At 50.5% G+C, this 25,478-nt stretch overlaps 9 protein-coding genes across 9 annotated transcripts; 5 read left to right on the top strand and 4 right to left on the bottom strand.

Moving 5' to 3' along the window:
- Nucleotides 1-49: 49 nt before the first annotated feature.
- Nucleotides 50-1,685, top strand: BDW70DRAFT_66815 (eukaryotic translation initiation factor 3 subunit E). Its single transcript, XM_073744528.1, has 3 exons — nt 50-1,263; nt 1,323-1,517; nt 1,573-1,685. Exons 1-3 carry the CDS (start codon nt 128-130, stop codon nt 1,589-1,591), a joined length of 1,350 nt encoding a protein of 449 aa, XP_073600449.1. The 5' UTR covers nt 50-127; the 3' UTR covers nt 1,592-1,685.
- Nucleotides 1,686-2,858: 1,173 nt separating this feature from the next.
- BDW70DRAFT_156116 (uncharacterized protein) lies at nt 2,859-3,350 on the bottom strand (the record flags this gene model as incomplete). The annotated part of the gene is made up of 3 exons (XM_073740143.1): nt 2,859-3,035; nt 3,100-3,141; nt 3,192-3,350. The coding sequence occupies 3 exons, from the start codon at nt 3,348-3,350 to the stop codon at nt 2,859-2,861; spliced, it is 378 nt and encodes a 125-aa protein (XP_073600448.1).
- A 553-nt stretch (nt 3,351-3,903) lies between these two features.
- Nucleotides 3,904-4,888, top strand: BDW70DRAFT_128149 (uncharacterized protein). Its single transcript, XM_073735388.1, has one exon. The coding sequence runs from the start codon at nt 4,025-4,027 to the stop codon at nt 4,415-4,417; it is 393 nt and encodes a 130-aa protein (XP_073600447.1). The 5' UTR covers nt 3,904-4,024; the 3' UTR covers nt 4,418-4,888.
- A 775-nt stretch (nt 4,889-5,663) lies between these two features.
- On the bottom strand, nt 5,664-6,786 carry BDW70DRAFT_147268 (ArsA family ATPase; the record flags this gene model as incomplete). Its single annotated transcript, XM_073738688.1, has 3 exons — nt 5,664-5,706; nt 5,761-6,350; nt 6,397-6,786. 3 exons carry the CDS (start codon nt 6,784-6,786, stop codon nt 5,664-5,666), a joined length of 1,023 nt encoding a protein of 340 aa, XP_073600446.1.
- A 412-nt stretch (nt 6,787-7,198) lies between these two features.
- Nucleotides 7,199-8,170, top strand: BDW70DRAFT_128146 (hydroxyisourate hydrolase). The gene is made up of 2 exons (XM_073735387.1): nt 7,199-7,403; nt 7,517-8,170. Exon 2 carries the CDS (start codon nt 7,618-7,620, stop codon nt 8,065-8,067), a length of 450 nt encoding a protein of 149 aa, XP_073600445.1. The 5' UTR covers nt 7,199-7,403; nt 7,517-7,617; the 3' UTR covers nt 8,068-8,170.
- A 2,131-nt stretch (nt 8,171-10,301) lies between these two features.
- Nucleotides 10,302-12,363, top strand: atfA (bZIP transcription factor atfA). The gene is made up of 3 exons (XM_073735386.1): nt 10,302-10,577; nt 10,842-11,973; nt 12,027-12,363. Exons 1-3 carry the CDS (start codon nt 10,472-10,474, stop codon nt 12,244-12,246), a joined length of 1,458 nt encoding a protein of 485 aa, XP_073600444.1. The 5' UTR covers nt 10,302-10,471; the 3' UTR covers nt 12,247-12,363.
- A 3,198-nt stretch (nt 12,364-15,561) lies between these two features.
- BDW70DRAFT_147265 (uncharacterized protein) lies at nt 15,562-16,802 on the bottom strand (the record flags this gene model as incomplete). The annotated part of the gene is made up of 5 exons (XM_073738687.1): nt 15,562-15,664; nt 15,758-15,838; nt 15,869-16,073; nt 16,141-16,197; nt 16,232-16,802. 5 exons carry the CDS (start codon nt 16,800-16,802, stop codon nt 15,562-15,564), a joined length of 1,017 nt encoding a protein of 338 aa, XP_073600443.1.
- Nucleotides 16,803-17,168: 366 nt separating this feature from the next.
- BDW70DRAFT_156113 (uncharacterized protein) lies at nt 17,169-18,208 on the bottom strand (the record flags this gene model as incomplete). The annotated part of the gene is made up of 3 exons (XM_073740142.1): nt 17,169-17,525; nt 17,599-17,966; nt 18,025-18,208. The coding sequence occupies 3 exons, from the start codon at nt 18,206-18,208 to the stop codon at nt 17,169-17,171; spliced, it is 909 nt and encodes a 302-aa protein (XP_073600442.1).
- Nucleotides 18,209-19,043: 835 nt separating this feature from the next.
- Nucleotides 19,044-23,019, top strand: BDW70DRAFT_168842 (uncharacterized protein; the record flags this gene model as incomplete). Its single annotated transcript, XM_073742556.1, has 10 exons — nt 19,044-19,517; nt 19,572-19,974; nt 20,057-20,149; nt 20,192-20,335; nt 20,381-20,464; nt 20,555-20,647; nt 20,689-20,784; nt 20,820-21,394; nt 21,491-21,752; nt 21,833-23,019. The coding sequence occupies 10 exons, from the start codon at nt 19,044-19,046 to the stop codon at nt 23,017-23,019; spliced, it is 3,411 nt and encodes a 1,136-aa protein (XP_073600441.1).
- Nucleotides 23,020-25,478: the final 2,459 nt, after the last annotated feature.

Here is a 25,478-nt window from a genome sequence, read left to right as displayed (position 1 = left end):
CAACCCTCCCGCCCACATTTTCTGAATCTGAAAAGCCGCACACTTTGCTCCTCATCCAAGACGAAGCCACTGTTCCCTTCCCTCTTTCGTCACCACTTTTCCGGTCTCTGCCTTATCGCTGTTCATCATGGCAGCCAACGTTCCCCCTTCCGCTGAGGCCCTCACCAGCGGCGGCGCCGCCCACAAGACCGCTGAAGATATCGCCAACCAGTACGATTTGCTGCCCAAGTTGATTCCCTACCTCGACCGCCATCTCGTCTTCCCCCTGCTTGAATTCAGCTCTGGGCAGGATGACGACTCAGAGATTGTCCGCGCGAAGTACGAGCTTCTGAAGCACACGAACATGACCGACTATGTAGCCAACCTGTGGCAGGAAATCAACAACTCTGACACGATCCCGGACGAATTCGTGAAAAAGAGGGAGGAGGTCCTTGCCAAGCTGCAACACTACCAGAACGAGAGCGAGAAAATCACCGAACTGCTGCAAGATGAAGCTGTGGTGGGCAATCTGCGAAGCGACAAGGTTGCCAACTTGAGGTTCCTCGAAGAACAACACGGAGTCACGATTGAGATGGTCAACAGTCTTTACGACTACGGTCGCTTCCAGTACAGCTGTGGCAGCTACGGTAACGCAGCCGAGTTGCTCTACCAGTTCCGTGTCCTCTCCACCGATAACGACAAGGTTGCCTCGGCCACATGGGGTAAGTTAGCTTCAGAGATCCTCACCACCAACTGGGAGGCCGCCATGGAGGAAGTCCAGAAGGCCAAGGATTCTATCGAGACGAGACTCTTCAACAACCCCGTGGGTCAGCTGCACAATCGCTCCTGGTTGATTCACTGGTCGCTCTTCCCCTTCTTCAACCACGACCCCGCCCGCGATGTCCTGACCGACCTCTTCTTCTCCCCCGCCTACATCAACACCATCCAGACCAGCTGCCCCTGGATTCTCCGATACCTCGCTGCCGCCGTTATCACGAACCGAAATCGTGCGCACAAGAACAGCAGCGTTTACCAGAAGCAATTGAAGGACCTGATCCGCGTCGTTCGCCAGGAGGGTTACGAATACTCTGACCCGATTACCGACTTTGTCAAGGCTCTCTACGTCGATTTCGACTTTGAGGAGGCGCAAAAGAAGCTCGGTGAGGCTGAGGAGGTGCTCCGCGGCGACTTCTTCCTTGTCTCCGCGGCTGATGCCTTTGTTGAGGCTGCCCGACACCTCATCTCCGAGAGCTACTGCAAGATTCATCAACGGATCGATATCAAGTATGTGGCACAAATCGTCAGATATCACAGACCGCGAGCATTGCTAATCGCCGATTTAGGGATCTATCCACCCGTCTTGGTCTCAACCAGGACGAGGGTGAGAAGTGGATTGTCAACCTGATTCGCGACACCCGAGTCGACGCCAAGATTGACTACAAAGAGGGCACAGTCATCATGAACCACCCCCCGCAATCCGTATACCAGCAGGTCATCGAGAAAACAAAGGGTGCCTTCTTCCGGACACAAGTCCTTAGGTTCGTAGCCTTCTGACGAAGTACCTTCCTAATCATAGCTAATCAAATCCTCTAGCGCGGCCGTTGCGAAATAAATCAATCAACCTCGTCGCATCCGAAACCCAAAAGAAATCAATTATCCCTCTATTCCCTTGTTGGTTCTGTTCATGTTGGTAGTATTCCCCTGCAGCTATGCGCGGGCCTCTTCTCGTCTTGAATGATATGATATGATGGAAACCAGCAGAGTGGCATCAGGCCGGCGTTCAGGTGGTCCCGCTTTTCGATGTTTCAACTTATTTCCTATTCACCTATCTATCTACCTACCTTTCTATCCATCTATGTCCGTTTTTTCCCCGCTCTAGCTATTGGTTGTCGAACCAGCAAAGATACCTACGAACAAGAGGGAAAGGCGAGAAGCAAGGCAGAGTCTCGTCTCTTTCCTTGTTTTCTTTTTTCCTGCCTGTGTCTCCAACAATGCGAGTTGCGGTTCAGGGACCTAGGAATCTTGACCTCACTGCATTATAATACGTCACCCAAGGCACCCACCACCATCAGGTCTTCTATCTTCTACCGCACCACTTGATGTATTAACCTGATCCATGTTGTTACGAATGATTTATAGAGTTGATGGGAATAAATCGGTATTTGGTTATATGGTCTCCTGACTGGTTTCATTTCATCAGATCGATGTACATGCTGTAGGATTAACCAAATCGGGACCCTAGAGTCAGCAACCACCTCACAGCTTGATCCTCAAGGGTTGACGCGTGAACTGAGATATAGCTAGCTACATATGTGATCAGAATTCGATCGTATCTCTGCTCTACCCGACACCCTGATAACCAACTGACATTCTTCTGAGCTGGCTTGCTTGTTCTGGGTGGTCTTCCTCGTCGAGACGGAGACGGCGCCGAAAAATGTGTCTTGGGGAATGAGAGACGGAAATTGGTAGAAGGATATAAACCTAAGATTGATACGAATAGAACAGAAATCTAGAACAGGGGATATCTCTGGTACCGAAACAAAACAAAAGGAAACAGCGGCGGAAGAAAAATGCTTAGATATGCTTGGAATGATAATGGCTCGGTTGGGTAGCTGTAAACGAAACGATGGAAGGGTCTAGTATGTAGATGGATGGGAAAAACCAATAACACCGAGAAGAAACGCTGGGACACAGGGACTCACTTTACTCCCTTGCACAAAAAAAGCTCTGAGGCCTTGCTAGTCCATTGTCTGAGTCAGGACTGGACAGATGGATGCGTATATGCGAAGTGGGAGAACGTGGCCGGGAAAGAACAAATCAAACCAGAAAGCAACTGAAAACCACCCGTCAAAGCAACAATTGATGGAAAAGGGACAATTTCATCGCCGTCTGGAGTCATATTCACCCGGTCGTCTGCGTGGAGGCCCCGACGGGAGCCGAACGGGGATGATCTCGTTGATGTAGGGTTCTGATTGCGAGTTTGAGTCGCCAGCCATCCGGAGGGCTTCTTGTCGTTCATATTCGCGCGACATGATGGCGAGGTCGTTGATTTGTTCCTGAACAAGCAATTAGTATTCGGATACCCCTGACTCTCTTAGAAAAGGAGAAGAAATGACATACCCTTGTCAGAGGTACGCCGACGATCAAGTAACCTTCGCGCCCCTTTGGTCTCGTAAGTATAAGTTGCCAGGCCGTGTGTCTCCATCTTATACCGGGCGCAAGAATGGATCCTTGAGGTTAAGTCGGAGCTTTACCTGGTAAGTGTATGGCCGGACGGTTGCAGTTGGTCCTAGAAAGTATTGGATCTGGCCTAAGACAATTTGGCGAGAGAGTCCATATCCTGGCAACCAGTACTGTTGGACCTGAGACATCTTCACTCTCCTCATGCCTTGGAGCGTTCTTGATTGGGACAGGTGTCTTGAGTATGTATGCGCGTAGCTAAAAGAGTCAATCCTCTTGTAAGAAGGTACTTTCATCCGGAACGACGGCGGTAGAAGTAGTCTATGACGGCCTCGTAAGCAGCACATACAAGGGCCTTTTGTAGAGTATATATACTTTGCATATTCCCTTTATGCAAGGGAGTATTAGTCAAAGGAATGAGGAATGGAAATGGTCAGCGTTTCTACGTGGGAATAGCCTTTAAAGGTCGACCAACGACCAGGAGAAGGAGCTGGAATGACTTGCTGATCAACATGGTCTAATAATACAAACTATCAGCAACAGGAGAAGCCAAGGCCACAGGAGAACTCACCTTGGATCCTGTGACGGATAGATGAACAAAGGAGCGCGTTGCGAGGGCTGTTTCTGGTTCTGTTGTTCCTGTCGGATCCCGGCGAAACCGCCTCACTCTTTTTATCCAACCCTTTTGCTCAGATAATAACAAAAAAAGTGAGGCTTGAACCACTATAGCAACTAGACTTATTCCAACGAATCGAAGCAATTTCTGGTATTGCTCGTAGTCGTTCTGGTTCTTGGCCGACTCTGCGGTGAACCTCCTTCCTGCAACCAAAGTAATCCGCCAGTTTATGTATGATGCCGTGGCTCCATGAACGGGCATCAGAGTCTAGCTCGCAGCACCTCCTTGGTGTGTCTCCCAACTATCGTCTGTTCGCGGAGACTAGGGACAGTTTGCAATGGGGTTCTTTCCCGTCTAGCAGAGAGCCCAACCCTTCTGGCAGAAGCGGAGTGTAATTTGCATACAACGACGCTGATGGGATACTCGCTGGTATCATGGGGCGAAGATCTGGTACAAACCACGTTGTGCTCAGCCCTCTGTAGCTCCGGAGCTCGAACAGAGCGGCCAATCATTTTGAGACTCATTTCCGAAGGATCGCATGTTTCTTCTGCTAGCGAAGCTCCCGTTCTCTCCGCTCTGCTGGGTCTCGGTGCGCTTCATGATTCATCAAGCGAGGATGGATGTAGTTTGCAAGCTGGATAAGAATCGCCTGAACACCAAACCTCTTCATTTTATGCAAGGATCCATTTCTGGAAAGATGCTTGGCTTTCCTAACGCAAGTTGATTGATAGGGTCGAAGTAAATAGACATGCGCGAAGAGATACGCTACGGTCGCGATTGGCCCTTCACGATAGATTCGCATTTGCGCTGTCTTGTATTGGACTTTCCCAGCCCACTTCGCAATACTATCCAGGCTAGCTTACTCCACAATGGTTAAGCTCCCCGGCAAGATGACCAACAGCGCAGTTGACTCTTTGGTATTTGTCGTTAGTCTCTGCTGCTGCATAATCGTCATGAAGTAGTCTGTATGCAAAGACCACACGGCGAACAGGTATAGGTGGCCACGAGTAGCGACGAAGGAACCCCTTAAGGACGCGTCTGGTGTTTCTGAATACGAATATGACTATCGTCGTTGGACATCGACAAAGCCTCGGAGTAATAGTCTAGGCCCTGTTTCTGAGGTCGATCGGCATATTTCACAGCCTGGACTTGTCTTGGAGACCGGATTAGCCGTTCTGGACGATCGGGAGTCAGAATCCAAAATCTGGGCGGCTTTCATTGTGGAGCAGTATCGCAATGCCATGTCCTTACGGTCAAGCTCGGACCAACGAGGCAGCTAGACGATCGCTTGTGGAACTGCGCCGTTGGATAAACTAAAAGGCAAAGTGGCTGCTGCGACAGAGATTTCTCCCAGAGTTGATGATTGTAATTGGTGACACACGTAGAACAATATTCTGCCAGCCATAGAAGGCTTTCTCAAGGTGACGACAGTGCACGTTAAGATGCTCAGCCTCCGACAATTGACTCAATCGGAGCTTTTGCCCAGGAACGGAGGGATTTGCAGAATCATACAAAGATGCCCAAGCGACCGAAGATAACTTGGTTTGCCGCAGAAAGAGCTCGCTTCGAGCGTTCGGAGCGGTCATAAGGGACTTCCAGAAGGGTGACCGTGTGATCGCTGATATACAACAAGCAGCCCTATGAAGGCGAGAACGAGGTGCCGTGGCGAAAATTCAACGGCCAGTAAAAGGAAACAAGTAAGCGTAGTAGATAGAAGGACAACGTGGTTGACCACTGATGAGGCGGAACTTCAAGCCCCTTGACGGAAAGTCAGGCAAAATGAGATAGCAATCCCATCAGAATGATTGTATATTACTGTCTATCTCGTTCTCATAATTCATGCCAAACAACGATATCAATTTGAACCGAACTTATCATTATCACACGCTTAGTTTGGAGGCACATAAGGGTTGATGAGCATGTCGCTGAATCTGATCAGGAGAATTAGCAATGTAGTGACAATGTATGCGAAGAAATCAACTTACTTCTCGAGCTTCTCCTTCCCTCGGACCTCTTCGACGAGCAACGGCATCCTGACAACATTGAAGTCTTCATAGAGCTCCTCAATCTGCTCCAGGTACTTCTTCTGCATCTTTCTGCGTGCATTGCATTGCTCACAGTCACTGCCTTGCTTAGGGAAAAGAAGCTGGTTGACTACAATGGCATGTGTGTCAATTTGGTAGCTTGTCAGCTCCTGGATCATGCGCTCAGTCTCGTACAGAGACAAGAACTCTGCAATACAGACGCATACAAAAGTGGTCATATCAGGATTCTTAAACTGGGTGTTGACCTCGCCGATGGTTTCTCTCAGGGATTCCATCTTTTGCAGAAGTTCATCCAAGTTTTGACCACCGGGCAACCCACCACGAGCTCCAAGGATCGAGTTGAGCATTGGCCCGAACTGGGACGACAGTTGTGAGAGCTTCGCGAGAGCCTTTTCGAGGACCGTGGGGAATTGAAGGAAGCGGAGGGTGTGGCCGGTGGGGGCAGTATCGAAGACGATAACCTCATAGGACAGGGATTTGACCTGCTTGAGGACCTCGGCGAATGACATGGCCTCATCAACACCAGGAATCTGATCTTGTTAGAAAATGACCCTAGAGCGGTCGAACGCTACATACGCTGAAAGCTAGATCCTGCATCATGTTCCCGACACCAAGGCCAGCCATAGGATCGTCACCCTGACCTTCGCCGTTCGCCAGAAGGTCCTGGAGGCTGCCATTCGGGTCGACTTCCATAGCACTGAGGTTGGTAAATCCATCGACTAGACGAGCCTCCTTGCCGAACTTCTGACCAAAGGCATCACTGAGGTTGTGCGCGGGGTCGGTGGAGATGAGCAGAACAGACTTGCGAGCTCGGGCAAGCTGGATGGCGAGTGAGCAAGAGGTAGTGGTTTTACCAACACCTCCTTTGCCTCCAACGAAGATCCAGCGCAATGTCTTCTGGTTGACAATTGACTGGAGCGTAGGCTCCATAAGGTCGTCGTCGTGCACAATCGCGGTCGAGGACATATTGGCGAGGGATTATCGGAAATTCGCGACGATGATTATTGACAAATCTATTAGGCCTGTTGAGATAGAGATTCAGTCAGACGATAATGGCCAAAGGCTGGGGTGTGACAGACTTAGCACGTTCTGCAGACTGTTGGCTGCTGATTCTCCCCGCAAAGGTCAAAAGTTCTGGCCGAAGCTTCAGGAAGCGGAAAGAATGGCTAGCGCTGTCACCCGGATCGGCACTACTCGAGACGCAGGAGGATAACAGAGTATCGATTGTCGTGCACAAACAACACAAGCAGTTGCAATTTAGCTTATTTTCCCACTATTGTCAGAGTAAAGAAAGCGTCTTTGCCGCCCTCAGAGTTAACACGTGCAGAGGGTTTCTGCCTCAGGTGGGATAAGCGGGTTACCCCACCATCAAGTCCCCGTTGCTTCAGGTTCCTGAAAGCTAAACTCGACTTCAGATGGCAATAGGCAATTAATAGAGATATTTCATGGACAGTTAATTGACCGTTTAATCCGCGTTTGTTTAAGAAACAACAAATACTCACTGAGTTACTACGATACTGACTCCGGAGAGCTCCCCGTCGGTGGTCTCCGACAGAAACAGCGGAGATCGAAAGCAACATAAAGTATCGTCTCGCTCATTCATTTTCTCCAATTCACTTCGTCTTCTATATCTTCTCTCTCCTCTTAATGGACGTTAGCCCCAGAAACCTGCAAGCAACTGACCAGCCAGGCAAAGTCACGGGCCGTCTTAGCCTGTACCAGAATCACCTCCTTCCAGCTGGAGTCTCATCGGCATCCTCCACAAATATACTGTCGAGACCAAACTCACCACCAAGAATGTCTCGCGACCCGATAACCTGCCACGTTCTAAACACCTTAACGGGCACGCCCGCCGCCAATCTCCCTGTCACCCTCACACTCCTCTCAAGCCCCTTCTACACAGGGACCCGCAATGTCAGGTTCACCGCAACAACAAACGCAGACGGCCGCGTAGCGAGTTGGACACCTGCGGTTACAGAGGCATCCGAATTCGCATCTCCATCTACCACAGTGCGCGTTCCCGACATCCTTGCATTCCTCCCCGCACCCGACACCAAGACAACCTGGGCTCTACGATTCGAGGTCGGGCCGTGGTTTGAGGCGCAGGGAGTCGAGAGTTTCTGGCCGGAGATTGAGGTCAAGTTTACGGTCAAGGGGCGCGGAAAGGAGGGTGAGGAGGGATGGAGACATTATCATGTTCCGGTGTTGTTGGGGCCATGGAATTATTCGACGTACCGGGGATCGTGATACTACTATTGACATTATACTGGATTGGCGGTTGGAGTACATACAACTCTGTGGAAGGCTGGCTGAGGTAGTGTCTAGTTTAGATACGGGTGGAACTCGATCTGATCTTATCTGTTGTCCGTAGTACCTTTGGGGGTATGACGCATGTAAACGGAGTTAATGGGCGTATATACCTGACCTCGCGGGAAGATAGCGGTAGAGTTACCCAAGTCCTGAGTGGCCGTCCAATCAACCAGGGATACGACATCTATGGTACCTCTATGAGTACGCTACCTTTGTTCTGGAGGTGAGATAGCGGTTATATGTAATTTCATTTTCCCAAGTACTATCTACGGGTATACTCCGCATATGACATCTAGAACTGGTCAGTGCTTTAAATCATAACAGGCACAGCTGCGCAAATGGATACATTCGTCTAGAGCCGGAAACGACATTAGCTGCCAAGACACTGGCACCGGGCGGCAGTAATGCAATGCTTAACTCAACCTCTTCTCTGGTGAATACTTACTTTGATCTAAGAATGGGAACTTACTTATCAGGGACAGAAGTACCATCAAACATACATATTTAATACCGCTACGAATCCAGACCAAAGCACTCTGGGGTAGCCGTATCGCCTAAGCGTTTCCGGGTGGCTTCCCGTGTCAGAACTAAAAGCTAGCGTTTGCGCCTTGCAGCTTTGCATGAAGGCCAGGATCCAGGTTGGTGTGGATTGCGAGGTCGCAGTGAAACGTAAATGCTTGACACGCGTCCGTCTCATGCCAAATTAGATGTAAACGCGTACAAACCACATAAGATTACAATTCCATAAATAAACACTCCGACTAAGTTATAGAATTCGAGTGGCAAGCTGATAACTGCTGCCAACGAGAGTCTGTCTTGTCTGATCACGTGATAGAAGCCCACAGAACGAAGAGGGGACATTGCGTCATCATCTTGTAAGCCAATCAGGTGTTGACTGGGTGGTTTGATTCCCTGGAAAAAAGGCGCTAAAGGAACGAGGAGATTGCACATACGTCGTGAATGGCCAGACGGCACTCACCGCCCAGCACATTGCATGATGAGTATTGGCTAAACTACAGTGCGGCAAGTCGATTCGAGTGGGGACGTTGGTAAAAGAATTGAGTGGCTGATTGAAGTGAGCCAACTGCCTTTAACGAGTTGTCAGTGGCCACCCGCCCGGCTGGACCGAGAGTCTTGGATCCACAGGGTACAGATAAAATTCCTGTCGTCGTCACGGTGAAGTCATCGGACACCCCCGGAGCCCCCTTGGTGCCATCTTACACGGACAGATCTTGGAAGGTAGAAGGGTTCGACCTGTCGTGGTAGCCGAAACCTCTGGATTTCCCTGATATTTACCTCCTGTATCCCTCGGGTCCATCGCATCCATCATTATCCCTGATTATTGTGCGCGATCAAGTTGTGTGCACAACCCAGTGATCGGTTCTCAAAAGTTGCGTCATCCACGTTATTGGTGCGTGAAATTGCCGGAACCCACCCTTCAACGAAGACGGCCAAAAGTCGATTCATTGTCGAGAACTCGAGATCCTCGGTCCCGGCCAATCACGACGTACTGTTACCCTTTCGATTTTTCACTTGCGACTTGCAGAGACTTCAAGAGTCGAGAGTTAAAAGTGCGAAGTGGTTGAGTGTAGGAAGAAAATAAGGATAAAACAGCGCCCTGGAGCCAGAGTTGCCAGAGTCAGAGTCTGAATACAACCACAACCTCGCCCTCACCAAAAGTTTGGTGGTCGAGGAAGTGCAACGCAGCCGGCAGACTGGGGGCTTTTGTAACGAATCCAGGGTTGCACCTTGGACAAGCGTCACGGTCGAGGGCGTTTTGCTGATTACCTCATAATAGCCGACCGCCTCCCCTCTTCCCCTAAATTGCAAAAACTCCCTGTCCAACCCTCCCCGTCCAGACTACGTCACAACTTCTTTCCTCTCCTCTTCCCATCTTCAATTCAATAATCATCATCATACCCAGTGACTTCGCCTCGCCTCGCCCTTTTGGGGGTACAACCACTGCAATCCAGCTGCACTACTCACTAATGAATGAATATCTCTTTCTGCTGATTTAAACTGTTCTCTCTGTGCTCGCTCTACGTCACTTCACTCTTCATTTCTGTTCTTGACGCGGTCCCGTACGATACTTCCCGAGAGGCGTCGACATTTCGCGCTCTCCCTTCGTTTCTCTATACTGTATTGACTATCCTCTTACTGCTTCTCTTTTTTTTTTTTTTTTCGATCGCCTTTGCCACTTGGCCCAATTGGTCCTGGGCCTTTACCTTTTCATATTTTTTTTTTCTTTCACTTTTTTCTTCCACTCGGGACCACGGATCTCCTGCAGCCCGCGGCCTCTCTATTATTCAGCTGATTTATCGACCGGATCGCGGGGGGAACTATGTCTGCCGCTGTGGCTTCGGCAGTCTCAACAACGCTCCCATCTAATCCTACCGCGCATTCTTCGCCAATGGATGCGAAAAAGAATAGTGTCAAAATGGATAACGGTGAGTTCTCTTGCTTGATACTGGTACAAAACAGTCTGGATCTATGGTTGTGTGCCACCCATCCCGGCCTTCGATGTTATCTTCCCCATCGTGTCGGGATGACCTCATACAATCCTTATTGTCTACCTGGATGACGTCGCACAACTACCTTCCCCTGCCTCTTCCTCGCTGCGCACTGTCGCGAACTTGTCGTTTCATCTCGTTTCGTATCTGCTCTGACTTGATCTGCTCTGACTTGATTGTACTGACTTGATGGTCCTCCAGAGGCCTCGTCGGAGACCAAAGAGCAAAAGACGGATGGCGAGCCCCAGACTTCGTTAGCACCTCCTCCACGGCCCAACCCATCGGCTGCCACCGATACCCCCGATTACTTCAACTCAGTTCACAACCCTTTCGCTTTGGAGCCGAATCCTTTTGAGCAATCGTTCGGCGGGGGTTCCGGTGAGACCCCGGGAAAGTCGATTCTTCCCCCTGTCGCTTCGATAACATCACCTGCTTTACCAGGCACTAGCTCCGCCGGCGGCGCATACAACTGGTCTAATTCCTTGCGCTCGGGTCCTCTGAGTCCTGCTATGCTTGCAGGGCCTGCCGGGGGGAGTGACTACTTCGACAGTATCGGAAGGGGCTTTCCGACGCCGAATGAGTCCTCACTCCGCACTGGTTTGACGCCAGGTGGCGGAGGCTCCATGTTCCCAGCACCAAGTCCCAACTCCCAAGCTTTGTTGAACCAGCTGCAGAACGGAGGCGCAACTCCGTCTACTATTGAGTTCCATCGCACAGCCTTGAATGTAAAGAAGAACGGCATTGCGCCTACATCCAACCCAACAGGCGAAGGCGATCAAGTACCGCAGAATATTACAACAACTATGGAAATAAAACCCGCACAGCCCGCCACGGTCGACTTTGGGCCGCATGATGCAGCAGACGCTGCCAATGGACTGTTCATGTTGGCCAAAGGCGGACAACCGACGGCGAACCAGTTTGCTGCTGTCTCGAACCAGACGGCAATTCCACCGCAAACACTTCAGACTAGCGAAATTCTACAAGACCAGAATGCCGCCCGACGCCAATCGGTTAATGTAAATGGTGTAGCAAATACGAGAGAGCCAAGCGGCGACGTGTCAGAACAAAGCGAACAGGCCAAACCTGCCCGAGGCAGGGGCAAGAGAAATACGTCTACGAAAGCCAGCAGTACAGGAAACAGGCGCAAGACGGATGATTCCACTCAGGGATCTAGCAAGAGGACGAAGCTTAACAACGGTGCAGCCAGCACAGAATCTCCTTCAGAGGGCGAATCAGAAGAGGAAGAGCAGCAGCCCGCACAGAAAAAGAAGGCCGGCGACACCAAGAAGATGACTGATGAAGAGAAGAGAAAGAACTTCCTCGAACGAAATAGGCATGGCAATCTCTCCCAAATCTCTTAATAGGTTAGTATACTAACAAGCGTAGGGTTGCGGCGCTCAAATGTCGACAACGGAAGAAGCAGTGGCTCGCCAATCTCCAGGCCAAAGTCGAACTGTTTACGTCAGAGAATGACGCGCTTACGACCACTGTTACTCAACTACGGGAGGAAATTGTGAACTTGAAGACACTGTTACTTGCACACAAAGATTGCCCGGTTTCACAGGCGCAGGGGCTTATTTGGAACCCGAATCCTCCATACACTTGAAGGAATTAATATCATTTGACTGACTGGCGCAACGGTTTCTGTATTTGGCTCGGGTGTACTGTAACAACTAGCAAAAGGTTCAGCGTTTCTTTTTCGATCAAGTCAACTTGCGATAAGTATTGAACAAGTAGTGGTTCTTTGCATACAAACACGTAGTCTACTTATCGTCGGATGTGACTCCTCGCAGTGTTCCCGTTCTTTCTAGAGTAACAAATCCGAATCCGCTGTGATAGGTCAGTATCTATATCTGTCCTCGTTCCCCCGGATTTTTACTTGATCTTTTTCACCGACGAATACCATGGGATCAATCTGCTATTACCAGGTCTCGATGCCAGACAAACAAATTGTCTTCAGAGATGAGCACTTGGTGCAGCCTCCTCCATGGCGTTCCCAGAACCCAGATCCCAGCGCAGGTTCCAGTTCTAGTTCCTGCCCTGAGAACGGTGCCATCCGCTCCCACAATGAGTAACCGTAAGCTGCACTCTGGACTCCACCACCAAGGCTCATGCATGTAAGCATTTGCACTGCCTGTACTGCAGTGACGCCCGGGCCGAGGGGCCATGGGTCAGCCGAATTGACGTGTTAGTATGCGAGCTATTGACAGACCTGCATAAGCCAAAGTTCAACGCCACTGATTTTCTCGTCGTGAATGGTTAAATCCCTCTACTATGTTGGGAAAGTAAGTGGTTGCAGTGCATTTAGGGCCTTGTGGAGCAGCAGCCACGGCTTTGAGATCGGCTTGAGTGGCGGTTATGCGGTGTATTGCGCAACCGTATTCTCACTAGGTAGGACAGAGTCGTATCTGCAAAATTACGGTATTGTATGGGATAATGTACTTGTTCAAAGCTATTCTACCATATGTACAAGAAGGGCTTGTTGAAAAGAAAAGTGTATCCAATGAGTGCAGGTAGAAATAGGGACCATGTTAAGCAAGCATGGCTTGTACGAGGGACCCATAACAAAAGTATTATCGTCAGGACCGTAACTTTTCTAGCAATCAGATATTCCACGGCAGATGTGGATTTGTCCCTTGTAATGCTACTCATTTACTCAAGATATGGCCAAATTCCCAGTAATCAGTTTCTAGTAAGCACTCATCAAAGGTAGTCGCCGGGTTAGTTTACTATTTATAAATAAATTAGCTCCTTCAGGAGCTGGCTCATCAACTAAAACCAGTGGGTATCTACCAGTTGCTTGGGAAATCTATAAGTAGGAGAGCCGCTTAACATGACAAGAAGCTTGTATGGTCCTGCAATCACTGCTTAGAGGCGACTACGACACCGGCTAAGCGATGGTGTGCCCCTGCGAAGCCATATATACGCATGCTGTTCAGCCTCTAAGAATAGGCATGTGTATCCTAATGCCTCTCAGTATCTGGACGAGCACTGAGATCTGATGGAAAAGCTGTTTAAGCAGTGCAGTCAGGCGCTTACAGTATAGTGTGAAAGCAGCTTGATGTGAGTAAATCATCATTGAGGGTGAGCAGCTTACCCAACTTACATGACTTCTCTCTTAAGGCAGCAACGTCCGGTATAGGCAGGAAGGAGGCGTTCATGGCTTGGACGGTATATTTACCTACACTGACCTTCATTGTTGCGGCTCTCCCAGTTTGCAGACCGGCAGAGGTAATTAACTTTCCAGGGTCTTTTGCATTATTATTATAGCTCTCCTTTAATAAACCTTATCATGTCTCTATTCATCGAAAGCTCTTCACAAATACGTGAAGGTTGTATTGGTGTTGTCCTTAATGGCCGCCTCAGAACACTGCCAGTATGAGCGCCTACGGATTCTTATCATAGAACATGGCCCGCCAGTATTCCGCCTCACTCCTCCTCACTTATTCTAACTCTGACGGCGAGTTTGCATGTTCAACCAACATAGGAGTACAGAGTCTGCTGGGGTCCCGTGCATACCGGTTGGCGATGGCCTGCGCCTAGTGAGACGATCAGGGAAAGGATCATTCAATTGCCCTTGACATCGCTCAGGGTTCGTGAGATACGACGTTAAAGACGGGCTAGACATAGTAAACAAGATAAATGATTGCATTATCCGGCCTATTAAGGTAGATAGAGATTCGAGGCCTAAAGGTAAGTGTGGCCGCCGTGGCTTGTGGCCAACGATCGGGAATATGATAAGCTTGTCAATTATGCTGAGCTCGGGCACCTTGAACACGGTTCTGCAGTCGGTGTTTTCGAGCATCGCCGTTAAGAAGTCCCTGCTTGACGACCTAGAGATGATTAGAGATGCGTGTCTGCGGTTAAGGCACCGCGCCCTGAGTCAACCGCGTCTTCGCCGGACCATCTGCAGAAAACCTGCCACCAAAAACTGCAGTGGCAGATGGCTCAACCTGGCGCTCTGTAGGTAGATCAGAGATGGTGACTGTAACTGAAACGTTCAAAAGAAAAAAAAAAATAAGAGAAAAAAAAAAGAAAGGAGAAGCTGGCTTAATTGTGAGCTAACGCCAAGCCCTAAGATGGGCGCCAAGCCCTAAGATTAGAGCAGCCACGGCGTCATGGATCTCACTCTCATTCCATGCCGTCCAATTGCCGGCATGAGCCGGGGATCCCACAGACTGTTTTGGCCGGGGATCGGGCAAGCGTTAAGACTATCCCGTCATGTCGCGTGCATTCGACTGTTTGCGCGGCTTGCGCGGCTTGCGCGGGTTGTTCAGCGAGGTGTGACCGGGGCTCATTTCGCTGTACCTTACGTAGTGTTCGCCAACTGTAGCAGTGGTCCAGATCTGTTTTTAGAGCTCGCCGCACAGGCTGAAAATGAGTCAAGGGCGTTTTTCTCTTGCCGCTTGTGCTCCGTTCTGAACTGTAGGAAGTAGCCGCCCCTCGCCCGAGTAGTGATATTGACCGGACCTCTTGTACGTGCACCCTTTCGCAGTACGATGAGCTCTCACAGTTACAGGCAACCCAGGGCTCAGGTTATTCTGTTGTAGGTCGGACTCCGTAGAGCGCCTACAGGTCCGAGGTCCGTCAAGAGAGTGTGTCGTTGTCACCAGTTGTGGGTATCTACCATGCACCACTCCGCTCTGCGGATGATGTTCACTCTCTTCAAACATAATCCTAAATGTTATGTATACTACAGTGAAATCACTGGCCGAGACGGTAAGGAGTGGTGTTTTTTTTACGGCAAGGGTTCTTGAATTCTAAAGAGTAAGCTGTGCGTGGAGGTATAGATTGGTTACAATATCACAACCCAAATATAAGTATCAGCCTATGGATGTGTTTATATGTATGTCCTCAGTGGCTTTGTGCAGGTCAAACATTAGGTCCAGCTATCACAATCAGAATTCAAGGGTTTCATGGTTCAACTCTCGTGGGTGTATTCTCTCGCGCGCTTCACCTTAATGAGGGCCAACCACCGCCCCACGTAGTCCACTAGCGGTACACGTGCCTCTTCCTCAAGACCCCTAGGCAATACATTTAGGGTGTTACCATCAGGTGTCGGTACAACTTGACCTGGGTTTCGAGGGAGGTTGAACAAGCCCAACGAGTGCATTCACCACGTATCCCAGATCGCCACGCCAAGTCGCCGCCATTGTCGGAAGTCGACCAGAGCAGGCGACGACGGCCGGCGCTCTCGACTGGCAGTCGAGCTTTCTTGACAAAAATACGTGCACTGTAGTGGCGGAGATCCGCGACGCTCGGCCGTAAGTCGCCTAGTATCCGTTGCTTCAGTTTTCCTAGGAGGGGGCAGAGGAGTCCAGAGGCGGGACGGGTTGCTGGTATGTTGCGCTGGCGGCATATCGAATGAAGAGAAGAGGGGCAGCGGTGTTTCATGGGGAAAGGTCCAGGCTACACGGGAGGACTCTTCACCTTCTGGATCCTGCGCCAGGTATTTCTGAAGGTGCTGAAAGGGATGGTGTCTGTAGATTTGGGGCAAGACCTAGGTCTGAGAGAAGGGCGGCAGTCGTCCAGATTCTTTCGGTGCCCGTTCTCCAGTCTATTTTATTCCATGTGTTGTATGCAATCTAGACCCTGGAGTGATGCTTCATCCCAGTTCCAACGCTCTGTTGCCGCTTTTCGCGGGGTAGAATAGTGCTGCAGGTGCCAGATCGAGCAGTAGATGCGGTACTCTTCGGCAAATGAAAGCGGCTCGCTAGCTCTCTGAATTCGATCCGGGTTTGAGATCTTAGGATTCTCACATTGAGCAAGAGCCGAGACCATCTTATGCTGGATCAGAGAGGCGCAGACACAAGCTAGCCTCTGGGCCCGGGCGGCGAGGTCGAGTATACAGGTTGAGAGTTCTTCTGTATACTCGATCGTCGGATTGTCGCCATATTTTTGTTGGTAATCGAGTAAGCTGCGACTCTGAGGCAGGGAACTTGATGTCTGCAGTAGGGCGGTATTCAAACATAGTTTCTGTATCTCTGGTAGACTGGCGATAGAGTCTGAACGGATCAGCCCTTGTATAATGATAGGCTGGGCCCCGAACACGGCCCGAACACTCTCTGATGCAGAGAGGAGGTTTTGCACTGCAGAGAAGTCCGCAAGATGGAGAATAATCTGTACAATAAGTTCAGGAGGTAGTCGGGTAAAGGTATCCATGGTAGGTACGTTGGAAGTACAAAGTGGTTTAAAAGGACAAAGGGCCAACGGAGAGGAAAGGAACGATCCAAGAGCTACGCGGTATTTATGCGGTTTTATCGGAAAGCTGCGTAACCTTACATGTAAATCAGATGCACATGCTAGCTTCAGACCCTAGTCCTGGTCTTCCAGGTTCTTTCTGCATTTAGGTGCAGCATACTGTGATAATTCTTCTTCTTTTTACACCAGACTATGACGCTGCGTACCTTGCATTAGACATCTTTCCAGTCGCTGATATAGAATAGCATATGCCACCATTCCAGATCAGGGCCCTCAATGGTTTTCCAAACCTGTACGCGGTCCACGAATTTGTGCCCCAAATCTCGCTTATGTTGGATAAGCATAGGCCACGCCTACCCCGTTTGGAGTCCTCAGAAGTGCCTTGCCTTCGTCGGTAGTCCTAATATCAAACATGTCCCCAGGCCATGTCTTCACGTTGTTACCCGTGGCCCCCCGGATAATGTTCACGGTGTTCAGGTTCACGATGTGGAACCGAAGGAAGTACTTTAGTCTTTTGCTCCTTGGGCTGTTGTTGGCCTGCCTCATCCACTCGAGGAAATACACGTCCGATAGTTGGTAGAGCGGCGGATATTGAGAGCCAGGTTGCTTTGGACTCTCGTTGTCTTCGGCTGTAACGAAACCTCTCTGGACACTCATACTGCCCTTATATCGCCCCAAGTTTTCCTATATCAAAAGCGCACGTAAGTCCCATGTCATTGCTGATGGCACGACAGAACTACGGACTGGACCATCTCACCGTCCCATTCAAAAGGCCGGTCCTGCACCCAGAGTTCAGGCCTTGGACTCCTTGCTTTATCGGAAGCTTGAGAGCCTTCATCTCCTTTGCAAGTGCTTGGCCGGTATACGTCAACCCTTCTGGGTCCTTCTCGCCCTCGTAGTAATCAATCGATGAATACCATTTTTCCAAGTGGTCCTCGGTCCACCTCTTTCCTTCGCGTTCCGCTGTGTCGGCCTCTAAGTAGCATATTAAATCCGTCTTGGCCTTTTCGGCGCCATCGGCCACGTTCACGGGAGGGGCGCGTTTGATAAAGAGTGAAGCGTATTTGCCGGGTGTAAAATCGCTCGGATGAGAAGCGGAGAAGTTGCATTCTTCGACAGTGGAGGCTCATCATGCAGGAATAGATCTCGTGCTAGAGCAGCAGGACTGCATTGGCAAGTGCACAGAAGCAGAAAAGTAAAGAGAATGCTATAAACACGACGGACGAGGCACATTCCTGGAGCCATTTGAAAGCCCTGACAATCTTAGCGCAGGGAGAATTGGTGATTATGTCACCCAGAAGTAAAGTCTGGCGGTCCTCATATATGTCGGCGCTGACCATGGGCAGCGCACCACCTGGAGGGCACATGCTCTCTGATCATCCATACTCGGAGCCTAGCCCATCCAGTATTGTTACCAGGCAGTCAAACGGAGATTACTCCAACATGTTGCACGCGATCACAGCAATGCGGCACAGTCAATTGTCTCAGTTGCTATCGTGCCCATGATGGTGATGGCTCTCCCGATGGACCAGCGTTGCATCGCTAACAAAGTCTCAGGGAGTGTTCGGTATAGTAAAGGCTGCCGTAGCGCGGCCAAGATTTGGGGCTAGTTTGTTGGCCCTTCCCCAACATCAACAAGAACATCTGTTTGCACAGTGTGGGAGATTAAAGGCAGCTTTGGTCCGCATAAGCATCCACAATGCCCCTGTGACAATGCAGGCGTACCTGCGCTCCGACCAGGGTCTTACTCCCTGACCTGACCTTATTAGGAAGGAGGCGGGGTTGTCACTGATGTTGGACAGGGCTGTGCTTCCCGTTCCGGTGCGGCCCGCCGCCTCGGTGATCCGTGCCCTGAGTGGCTTGATCCTACCCCACTTGCAAATATTGCCTCACTCTGTATAGATACCTCTATGAGCGGATGGGATACCCCCCAAGTGGCGGGTTGTCTGGCGTCAAACAGAAAGTTACGAGAGTCTGGTGGTATCAGTCTAGTATTCGCTAAGCCAGCGTGCCGGGGCTCCCGAGGTTGCTGGCCGACGAGGCCATTCTTTTGCACCCCGGGAAATGAAGGAAGTTGAAATCCAAAAATCAAGCGATAAAATGGCCCTCCCCCGCTGAGAAGTTGGCTGATTGCCATCAGTCAAGCCTTCTAGCCTTTTTGCCTCTTTGCCTCTCCCTGCCTCTCCTGCGGTCACGGGCAATATGCCCCCAGCACTCTTTCCATCCGAGCTCCTTTGGCTCGCTTTTTCCTTCATCACGCTCTTTCTGAATCAAGCCAGTGCAGTCCCAGCTCACGATGCCTGGTCTCGTCTCTGGCATCCCTGTCCAACGGGCTGCGACAACTCTACGACCGCGGAGTGGGCTGCGTATGATGGCCTAGGTCGTCTGTCGGCTTGTAACCAGACCAGCCGTCTGGACTTCTCTTTGTACAGTCCTCCAAGTATTATTCGAGCCTGTTCCGCATCTTCCAGCACCAGCCTTGCAAAGGCTGCACAAACTGTTATTTCCTCTGAGAGGTTTGCAGCTCAAGAGGTGAAGGTTGAGATCGGCTGGTGGGACACTGCAAGTACTTCGACTCCAGCAGGTGTCAGAGCTGCGGTGGAGGAAGTCCAAGCCGCTCTCCTGACCTCGAACAACAACAAAACAACGGCGTTTAGTTATTCGGGTAACTCACTAGTTGGCTTGTATGCCGCCACCACAGCATTAAAGCAGTTCACATAATTCCTCGAGGCTCAAACCGCTATCGGGCGAGTACTCCTTCAATACTGTGGCGCCAACTCCACTAAAGGGCTGGGCATTGTGGTCGACACGAGTGGTGATCTTGCCGCCGTGCAGCGTATAATGCGTGACTGGAATGAAGCTAAATGCCAGTCCAACTTCGACGGCAGCAAGACGGTGTCTGCTTCTTTGCGGCTGGAAAGGCCTTTCAATCAGACGAGCTCAACAAGAGAACACCTAAGCCGCCGGCACTCGCATCATGGTGCCGGTCATGTCCATTCGCTTCACCGGCGAGCGACTTGCGAGACTATTCAGGTCGCGTCCGGGGACTCATGTGCATCTCTCGCCAAAGAATGCGGCATAACCGGTGCAAAATTCGAAGAGTACAACTTCCACCTTGGCCGTCGGCCAGTATGTATGCTGTAGTCCTGGTGATCTGCCTAACCTCACTCCCAAACCGGAGCCCGACGGAACATGTGCTTCGGTTGTTGTTAAAGCTGGTGATTTATGCTCAGCAATAGCAGCTGCCAACGGTCTTTCCATTGATGACCTTGAGGACTTCAACAAGAAAACATGGGGATGGACAGGATGTGACTTATTGCAAGCCTAGCAGCGTATTTGTCTCAGCGTAGGCGATCCCCCTATGCCCGCCAGCATCGAGACTGCTGTGTGCGGTCCCCAAGTTCCCGGAACAGAACAGCCAAACGATGGAACAGCTCTTGCTGATCTAAACCCATGTCTGCTGAAGACGTGCTGCAACATCTGGGGCCAGTGCGGTATCACAGATGACTTTTGTACAATCACCAATTCAACCACTTGAGCCCCCGGCACAGCGGCAAATGGCACGAACGGCTGCATATCAAACTGTGGTACTAACATTGTCAACAACGACACCCCTCCAGAAAGTTTATTACCATTGGCTATTTTGAAGCCTGGAATTCCGAGCGCGAATATCTGAATATAGAAGTGACCTATTTCGATTCAGCGGCCTACAGCCATCTTCACTTTGCCTTTGCGGAGATCACGAAGGACTACCAAGTTGACGTCTCTTCAGTCCAGTTCCAATATTGACGAGCTTCTTAGGATGAGTGGAGTCCATCGAGTTCTATCGTTTGGCGGATGGTGGCAGATTCGTTCCCTATATTCCGCGAAGGCGTGACCGACGCTAGTCGAGAGAAATTAGCAACGAATGTTGTGAACTTCATTGTCGACAATGACCTCGAGGGTGTGGACTTGACTGGGAGTACCCTGGAGCTCCAGATATTCCTGGTATCACTGGCGGTGACGAGGGCGACGGAGAACGATACCTGCAGTTCTTGAAGCTCGTACGTGAGAAGCTTCCTGATAGCAAGACATTAGCAATCGCAGCGCCAGCCTCGTTTTGGTATCTGAAAGGTTTCCCCATAGCGGAGATATCTGATGTAGTTGACTATATTGTCTACATAGCCTATGACCTGCATGGCCAATGGGACTATGGCAACCAATATGCTACCTCAGGGTGCCCCAAGGGTAACTGTCTCCGCTCCCACGTGAATCTCACTGAGACAACAAGCGCCCTGTCCATGATTCCCAAGGCAGGTGTTCCTTCTTCCAAGGTTATTGTTGGGCTTTCCAGTTATGGACGCTCCTTCAAGATGACAGAAGCTGGATGCACCGGGCCCATGTGCAGGTTCGTGGGACCCGACTCTGGCGCTGCAAAGGACCAATATACCGATACGGCCGGTTATATTGCTGATGCAGAGATTTACCGGATCCTGGAGGAGGACGACAGAGTCGAGACCTACTACGACAACAGCAGCGACAGCAACATCCTTGTATATGGCTCGACGGAATGGGTGGCGTTCATGGATGAGGACACGAGGATCAGCCGCACAGATTACTATGAAGGCTTGAATATGGGCGGAACAACAGACTGGACAGTGGACTTGTAGTCATTTGGATGGTCGAGTAATGACGGCAACAGCAACGACGGCTCATTGAACCAGTCAATCGTCTACGTCTCCCCAGCATCTGGACTGATGGCGAGGGCCCTGCACCCGTGCAATGTCCCGCCCCTGCGTGCTTGTTCTTCCAGGTTTCCCACTCGTTCAACCTCCGTCATTTCTCGTCCTCCGTATGTCACGACATTAGATGTGGCCTGGCCGACAACCGTGACCCATATCCTTCAAAGAACAACAATCAATGCCCCGGCAGGTAAGCTGAACCTTGCTTTTTTTTGGGACTTCGCGCTGTGCTTTTTCTGCTTCCCTTTTCATTATCTGACCAGAACCCAGTTATTGTGACATCCCTCCCCATGGCAAACCTCAACATCACTGTTCCGCTTGAGGATAACAGCATCATTACTATAATGCCCAAGCCACGCTTCCCAGCACAGACCGTTACCATCACAAACGATCCTAACCCGCTGGGAGTCACCGGCGTCTCGCTCCCTCCTGTAACCAGGAGTGTGACCTTGCCGCCCTGGCCGCAGGGGACTGTCATCTATTATCCAGCCGACTATCTCGACAATGGCGAAGACGACAACAATCACGATGATGATTCAGACGATGATAACAACAATGACGACGGCGACAATTCAGACGGCGATGACGATGCCGACTTCCCCCCAATTCCCAATTTCACATTAAAGGACGGCCTGGGTAAGCCTGCATGTGCAGAAAACGAGGATTGCGGCGTTCTTTGTTCGGGTCCACTTGACTTTTGTGATTGCTTCATCTGCCCCGGTGGTGGAGGCGCTGGAGACGGCGGCTTCGCGGATCCTAACGATCCTAACCCTCCACCAAGACCTCCCGGTGACCCCGTAAATGACAATGACCAGAACAGCCCGGAAAGCAGTTGTAGCGAGACATCCACAGAGACAAACTACTGGGTATCTTGTGAGAGCCTGGCGCCGACATCAACCTCGTGTACCACGACAAGCAGCATGCTGGCTGTGGGTTGCGACATTACAGCTGCAACGACAACAACTGGGAAGAACGTCTGCAACAGCTTCAACCCGGACGAAGACCAGGGAGACAGCAATGGACGCGCCACGCCCATCCCAACTGTCACTGCCACGACAACAACTGAGCCATCTACAACGTTAACTTCGACAACGTCCTCACCACCCGAGGCAACGGCAGCAGACGGCTGCACTATTGTCGGCGACAGCGGTAAGAACCGCTGCTGGAAAAAGTGTGACCCGGCCTCTGGGTCCCCCATCGGCGGTGGCTGGGCCGAGAACGACCGCTGGGGCTACATCCAGGAAACTGGAGGCGATAATTACGCCTCGTACTTCAAACAAAGCGACTGTCCAACAGACTTTGAGTGCTGGGAGTCTTGGGGCTGCGTTGTCCCCAAGGCTGGTGGCTGTGCAGCTGCGGGTGCGAGTAACTTGGGCCACACTTGCTGGAGCAGCTGCGATCCAGAGACAGGCGAGCGAACCAACGACGAATGGAATGAAGGCGATCCATGGTGCTAGCTGTATAATGGTAAGGCGTATGCAACTTGTGAAGATGATGACAATTGTGCGGCGACGTTAAAGTGCGTGCCGAGTTACTGAGACGACGGGGGCTGTTCGACTGCCACGAAGCGAAGTCGTAAAGTGAACAGCGTTCTTTCAAACTCGACCATATAATAGATAGGACAGGATGTTGTAGCTGCAGAGATCCGATATCAGATATTTGGAAATGTACAACATGCGATATCGCAGTACATTGCTAAATGTGGGTAAAGCTCCCCTAGCAGCAACACTTGAAAACCACCCAGCCGCGATTAGCAACCGGATAAGAGCATTCAGGAGAACTTGTCAAGGTCCAGGATGTAGGGGCAAACTAGAAATGACGCTGATAGACTAATGTTGATGGTGATCATATCTGCACTTACGACTATAGCTAAGCGCTCGGCGTTGGAATAACCGATATCCCACTGGTAAAGACCTATATGAATGATACACATGCGTTTATTTATCTGTGTTCTTCGACCAAGTACACAAGCTGGCTCACTCAGTCAATGATCACTTAATTATCTATATTCTAAACCAACTTCCTCTGACCATCCGTATGTTTCGCTACCATAGGAAATTAGTAAGGTAATAATAACTACTAGGTAAGGGGATATAGCGAACATTTACTGATTTGTAAGACATCACCATATTTCGAGGCTTTCTAGTTACAACGAGGCCGACCATTGGGGTTCGACCGGTAGAAGACTTGTACTCTTACTGAAGGGATTGTCTCGAGATTATAGTTGCATATCTATTCCAGGTAAGTACTATAAATACAGTAATTTACATATTAGAATATCCCCATGATTATAAGATATCTAAATCATATCTGCATTGATATGATATGGATACGTTTGCTATCTAATATCCGCAAGATGCCGCAGCCTAGTCTTGACTTTTTAGCGAAGCAGCTAAAGAGATGCTAATGACGCGAACAGGGACAAGGTGAGCGTAGAGTGAGTATAGCTGTCTATACTATCCCGGTGGGTACTAGTGTCGACCGAACAAAATGTACTAAAAGTCTTCTATTCTAACTATGATTTGTTGTGTATAATACACAACTTCTTACTCTTTGAGACTTCAAAGGAGGTCTTATCAGGTAAGAGATGCGGCAGTGCAGTTAGATATGCAGGTCATATCGAACAATGTGATGTGCTAGTTAGGACAATGGATGGCAGTGCGAAGGGTGAGCGGATCACCTGACTCGCCCGTCTCACCCTCCTAACAGCAGCTACGTCCGGATCGGATAGGAGAAGACTTTCGCAGTTTCCAGGACGGTAGAGGTAGATTACCTATCTAGGCCCAAGTAAGCCAGAGAAGGATGGCACCTGCCTGCATCTACAGGGCACAGAAAGCACGGCCGGCCCCGGCGCGTGCATCATCCATTTTACCGTCTCGTACACCACGCGCCTAGTCGGATACCTACACAGCACTCTACCGAAATAGTAAAGGATTACCGGCAGTCTTAGCAGTAACATCCAGCCTTGCAGCCACCTACAGGGGCTCACTCACCACGGTTTTCTTGGACCAACGGCCGCACTCAGACTTCCAGAGTTGACAGGGTTAACGTAGAGTGCAGTCAGCGATCTGCAGTCAGCAATCTGCAAAAAGTTGCAACGAAGACAGCACCTGCATAATCAACGGCCCAGTCTAGACTAAACCAGCGACCGCTACTGTGTTGCTCAGGTGCGGGGTCGGCTAGATAGGGCGCGAAATCAAATACTGCAGATGGTGGCTAGGTAGTATGTACAATATGTAATATATATGCAAGCGCTCGGCTCTAGCGCCCTCGGCTAGTGCCTACCCTTGTAATAGATTTTCGAGAACTGAGAAGCGAGAAGTATGGCGTATGTACCTGCATATCAGGCCAGGCCAGGTCAGGTCAGGCCAAGCCAATTAGGGTACGGTACTGGAGGGTGGTAGTGGATATGGCTGATACGTAGGTAAACCCCGAGTCCCGGCCGGTGAATCATCTGCAGGCGAAGGCTTGTCCAATCTGCCCTCTTTGCATAAAGTTTGGACGCGAGAAACAATCACGCTGCGTACGCCCGACTCTAGAAACTCTATCTACTGCTCTGTCGCTGCCGGAGGTGTCATATCCGACATGTCTACGACTCGAGACCATCGAAGGAGCGGTGAACTACACCTGAACCTCATCATGCGCTGCAGCAAGCACGGGATGATTGTGTCATGCTAAGATCACGAGTTGTGAACCTATTTTGGCGCCATACGTCGATCTTGAGTCGGGTTAAGCGTAGGGTCACGGCGGGCTCTCGCGCATGCCCCTTGCTTATTGGGTTAAAATCACGCTGCCAAACTCAGAGGAGAGCCGGTGTAAACGGATTGGCCGGGAGTCAGTGAGGTGGGGGAGATAAGATCCGTTGCACATGGCGTGAGACTTGGAGCTTGGCCATATAGGTGATTGCGGCCGGGCC

This window comes from Aspergillus foveolatus (assembly GCF_047715535.1).
Source record: "Aspergillus foveolatus strain CBS 279.81 unplaced genomic scaffold BDW70scaffold_3, whole genome shotgun sequence".
Taxonomy (NCBI): Eukaryota; Fungi; Ascomycota; class Eurotiomycetes; order Eurotiales; family Aspergillaceae; genus Aspergillus; species Aspergillus foveolatus.
The sequence above is the reverse complement of the archived record's forward strand: the minus strand, read 5'-3'. Positions and strand labels throughout refer to the sequence as shown.

Excerpts from the sequence above, each read along its gene's own strand:
- atfA (XM_073735386.1), top strand. The coding sequence starts at position 10,472 with ATGTCTGCCGCTGTGGCTTCGGCAGTCTCAACAACGCTCCCATCTAAT. Across the intron at positions 10,578-10,841 it reads TAGTGTCAAAATGGATAACG|AGGCCTCGTCGGAGACCAAA; the intron begins GTGAGTTCTCTT and ends ATGGTCCTCCAG. Across the intron at positions 11,974-12,026 it reads AACTTCCTCGAACGAAATAG|GGTTGCGGCGCTCAAATGTC; the intron begins GCATGGCAATCT and ends TAACAAGCGTAG.
- BDW70DRAFT_66815 (XM_073744528.1), top strand. The coding sequence starts at position 128 with ATGGCAGCCAACGTTCCCCCTTCCGCTGAGGCCCTCACCAGCGGCGGC. Across the intron at positions 1,264-1,322 it reads CATCAACGGATCGATATCAA|GGATCTATCCACCCGTCTTG; the intron begins GTATGTGGCACA and ends TCGCCGATTTAG.
- BDW70DRAFT_128149 (XM_073735388.1), top strand. The coding sequence starts at position 4,025 with ATGAACGGGCATCAGAGTCTAGCTCGCAGCACCTCCTTGGTGTGTCTC.
- BDW70DRAFT_128146 (XM_073735387.1), top strand. The coding sequence starts at position 7,618 with ATGTCTCGCGACCCGATAACCTGCCACGTTCTAAACACCTTAACGGGC.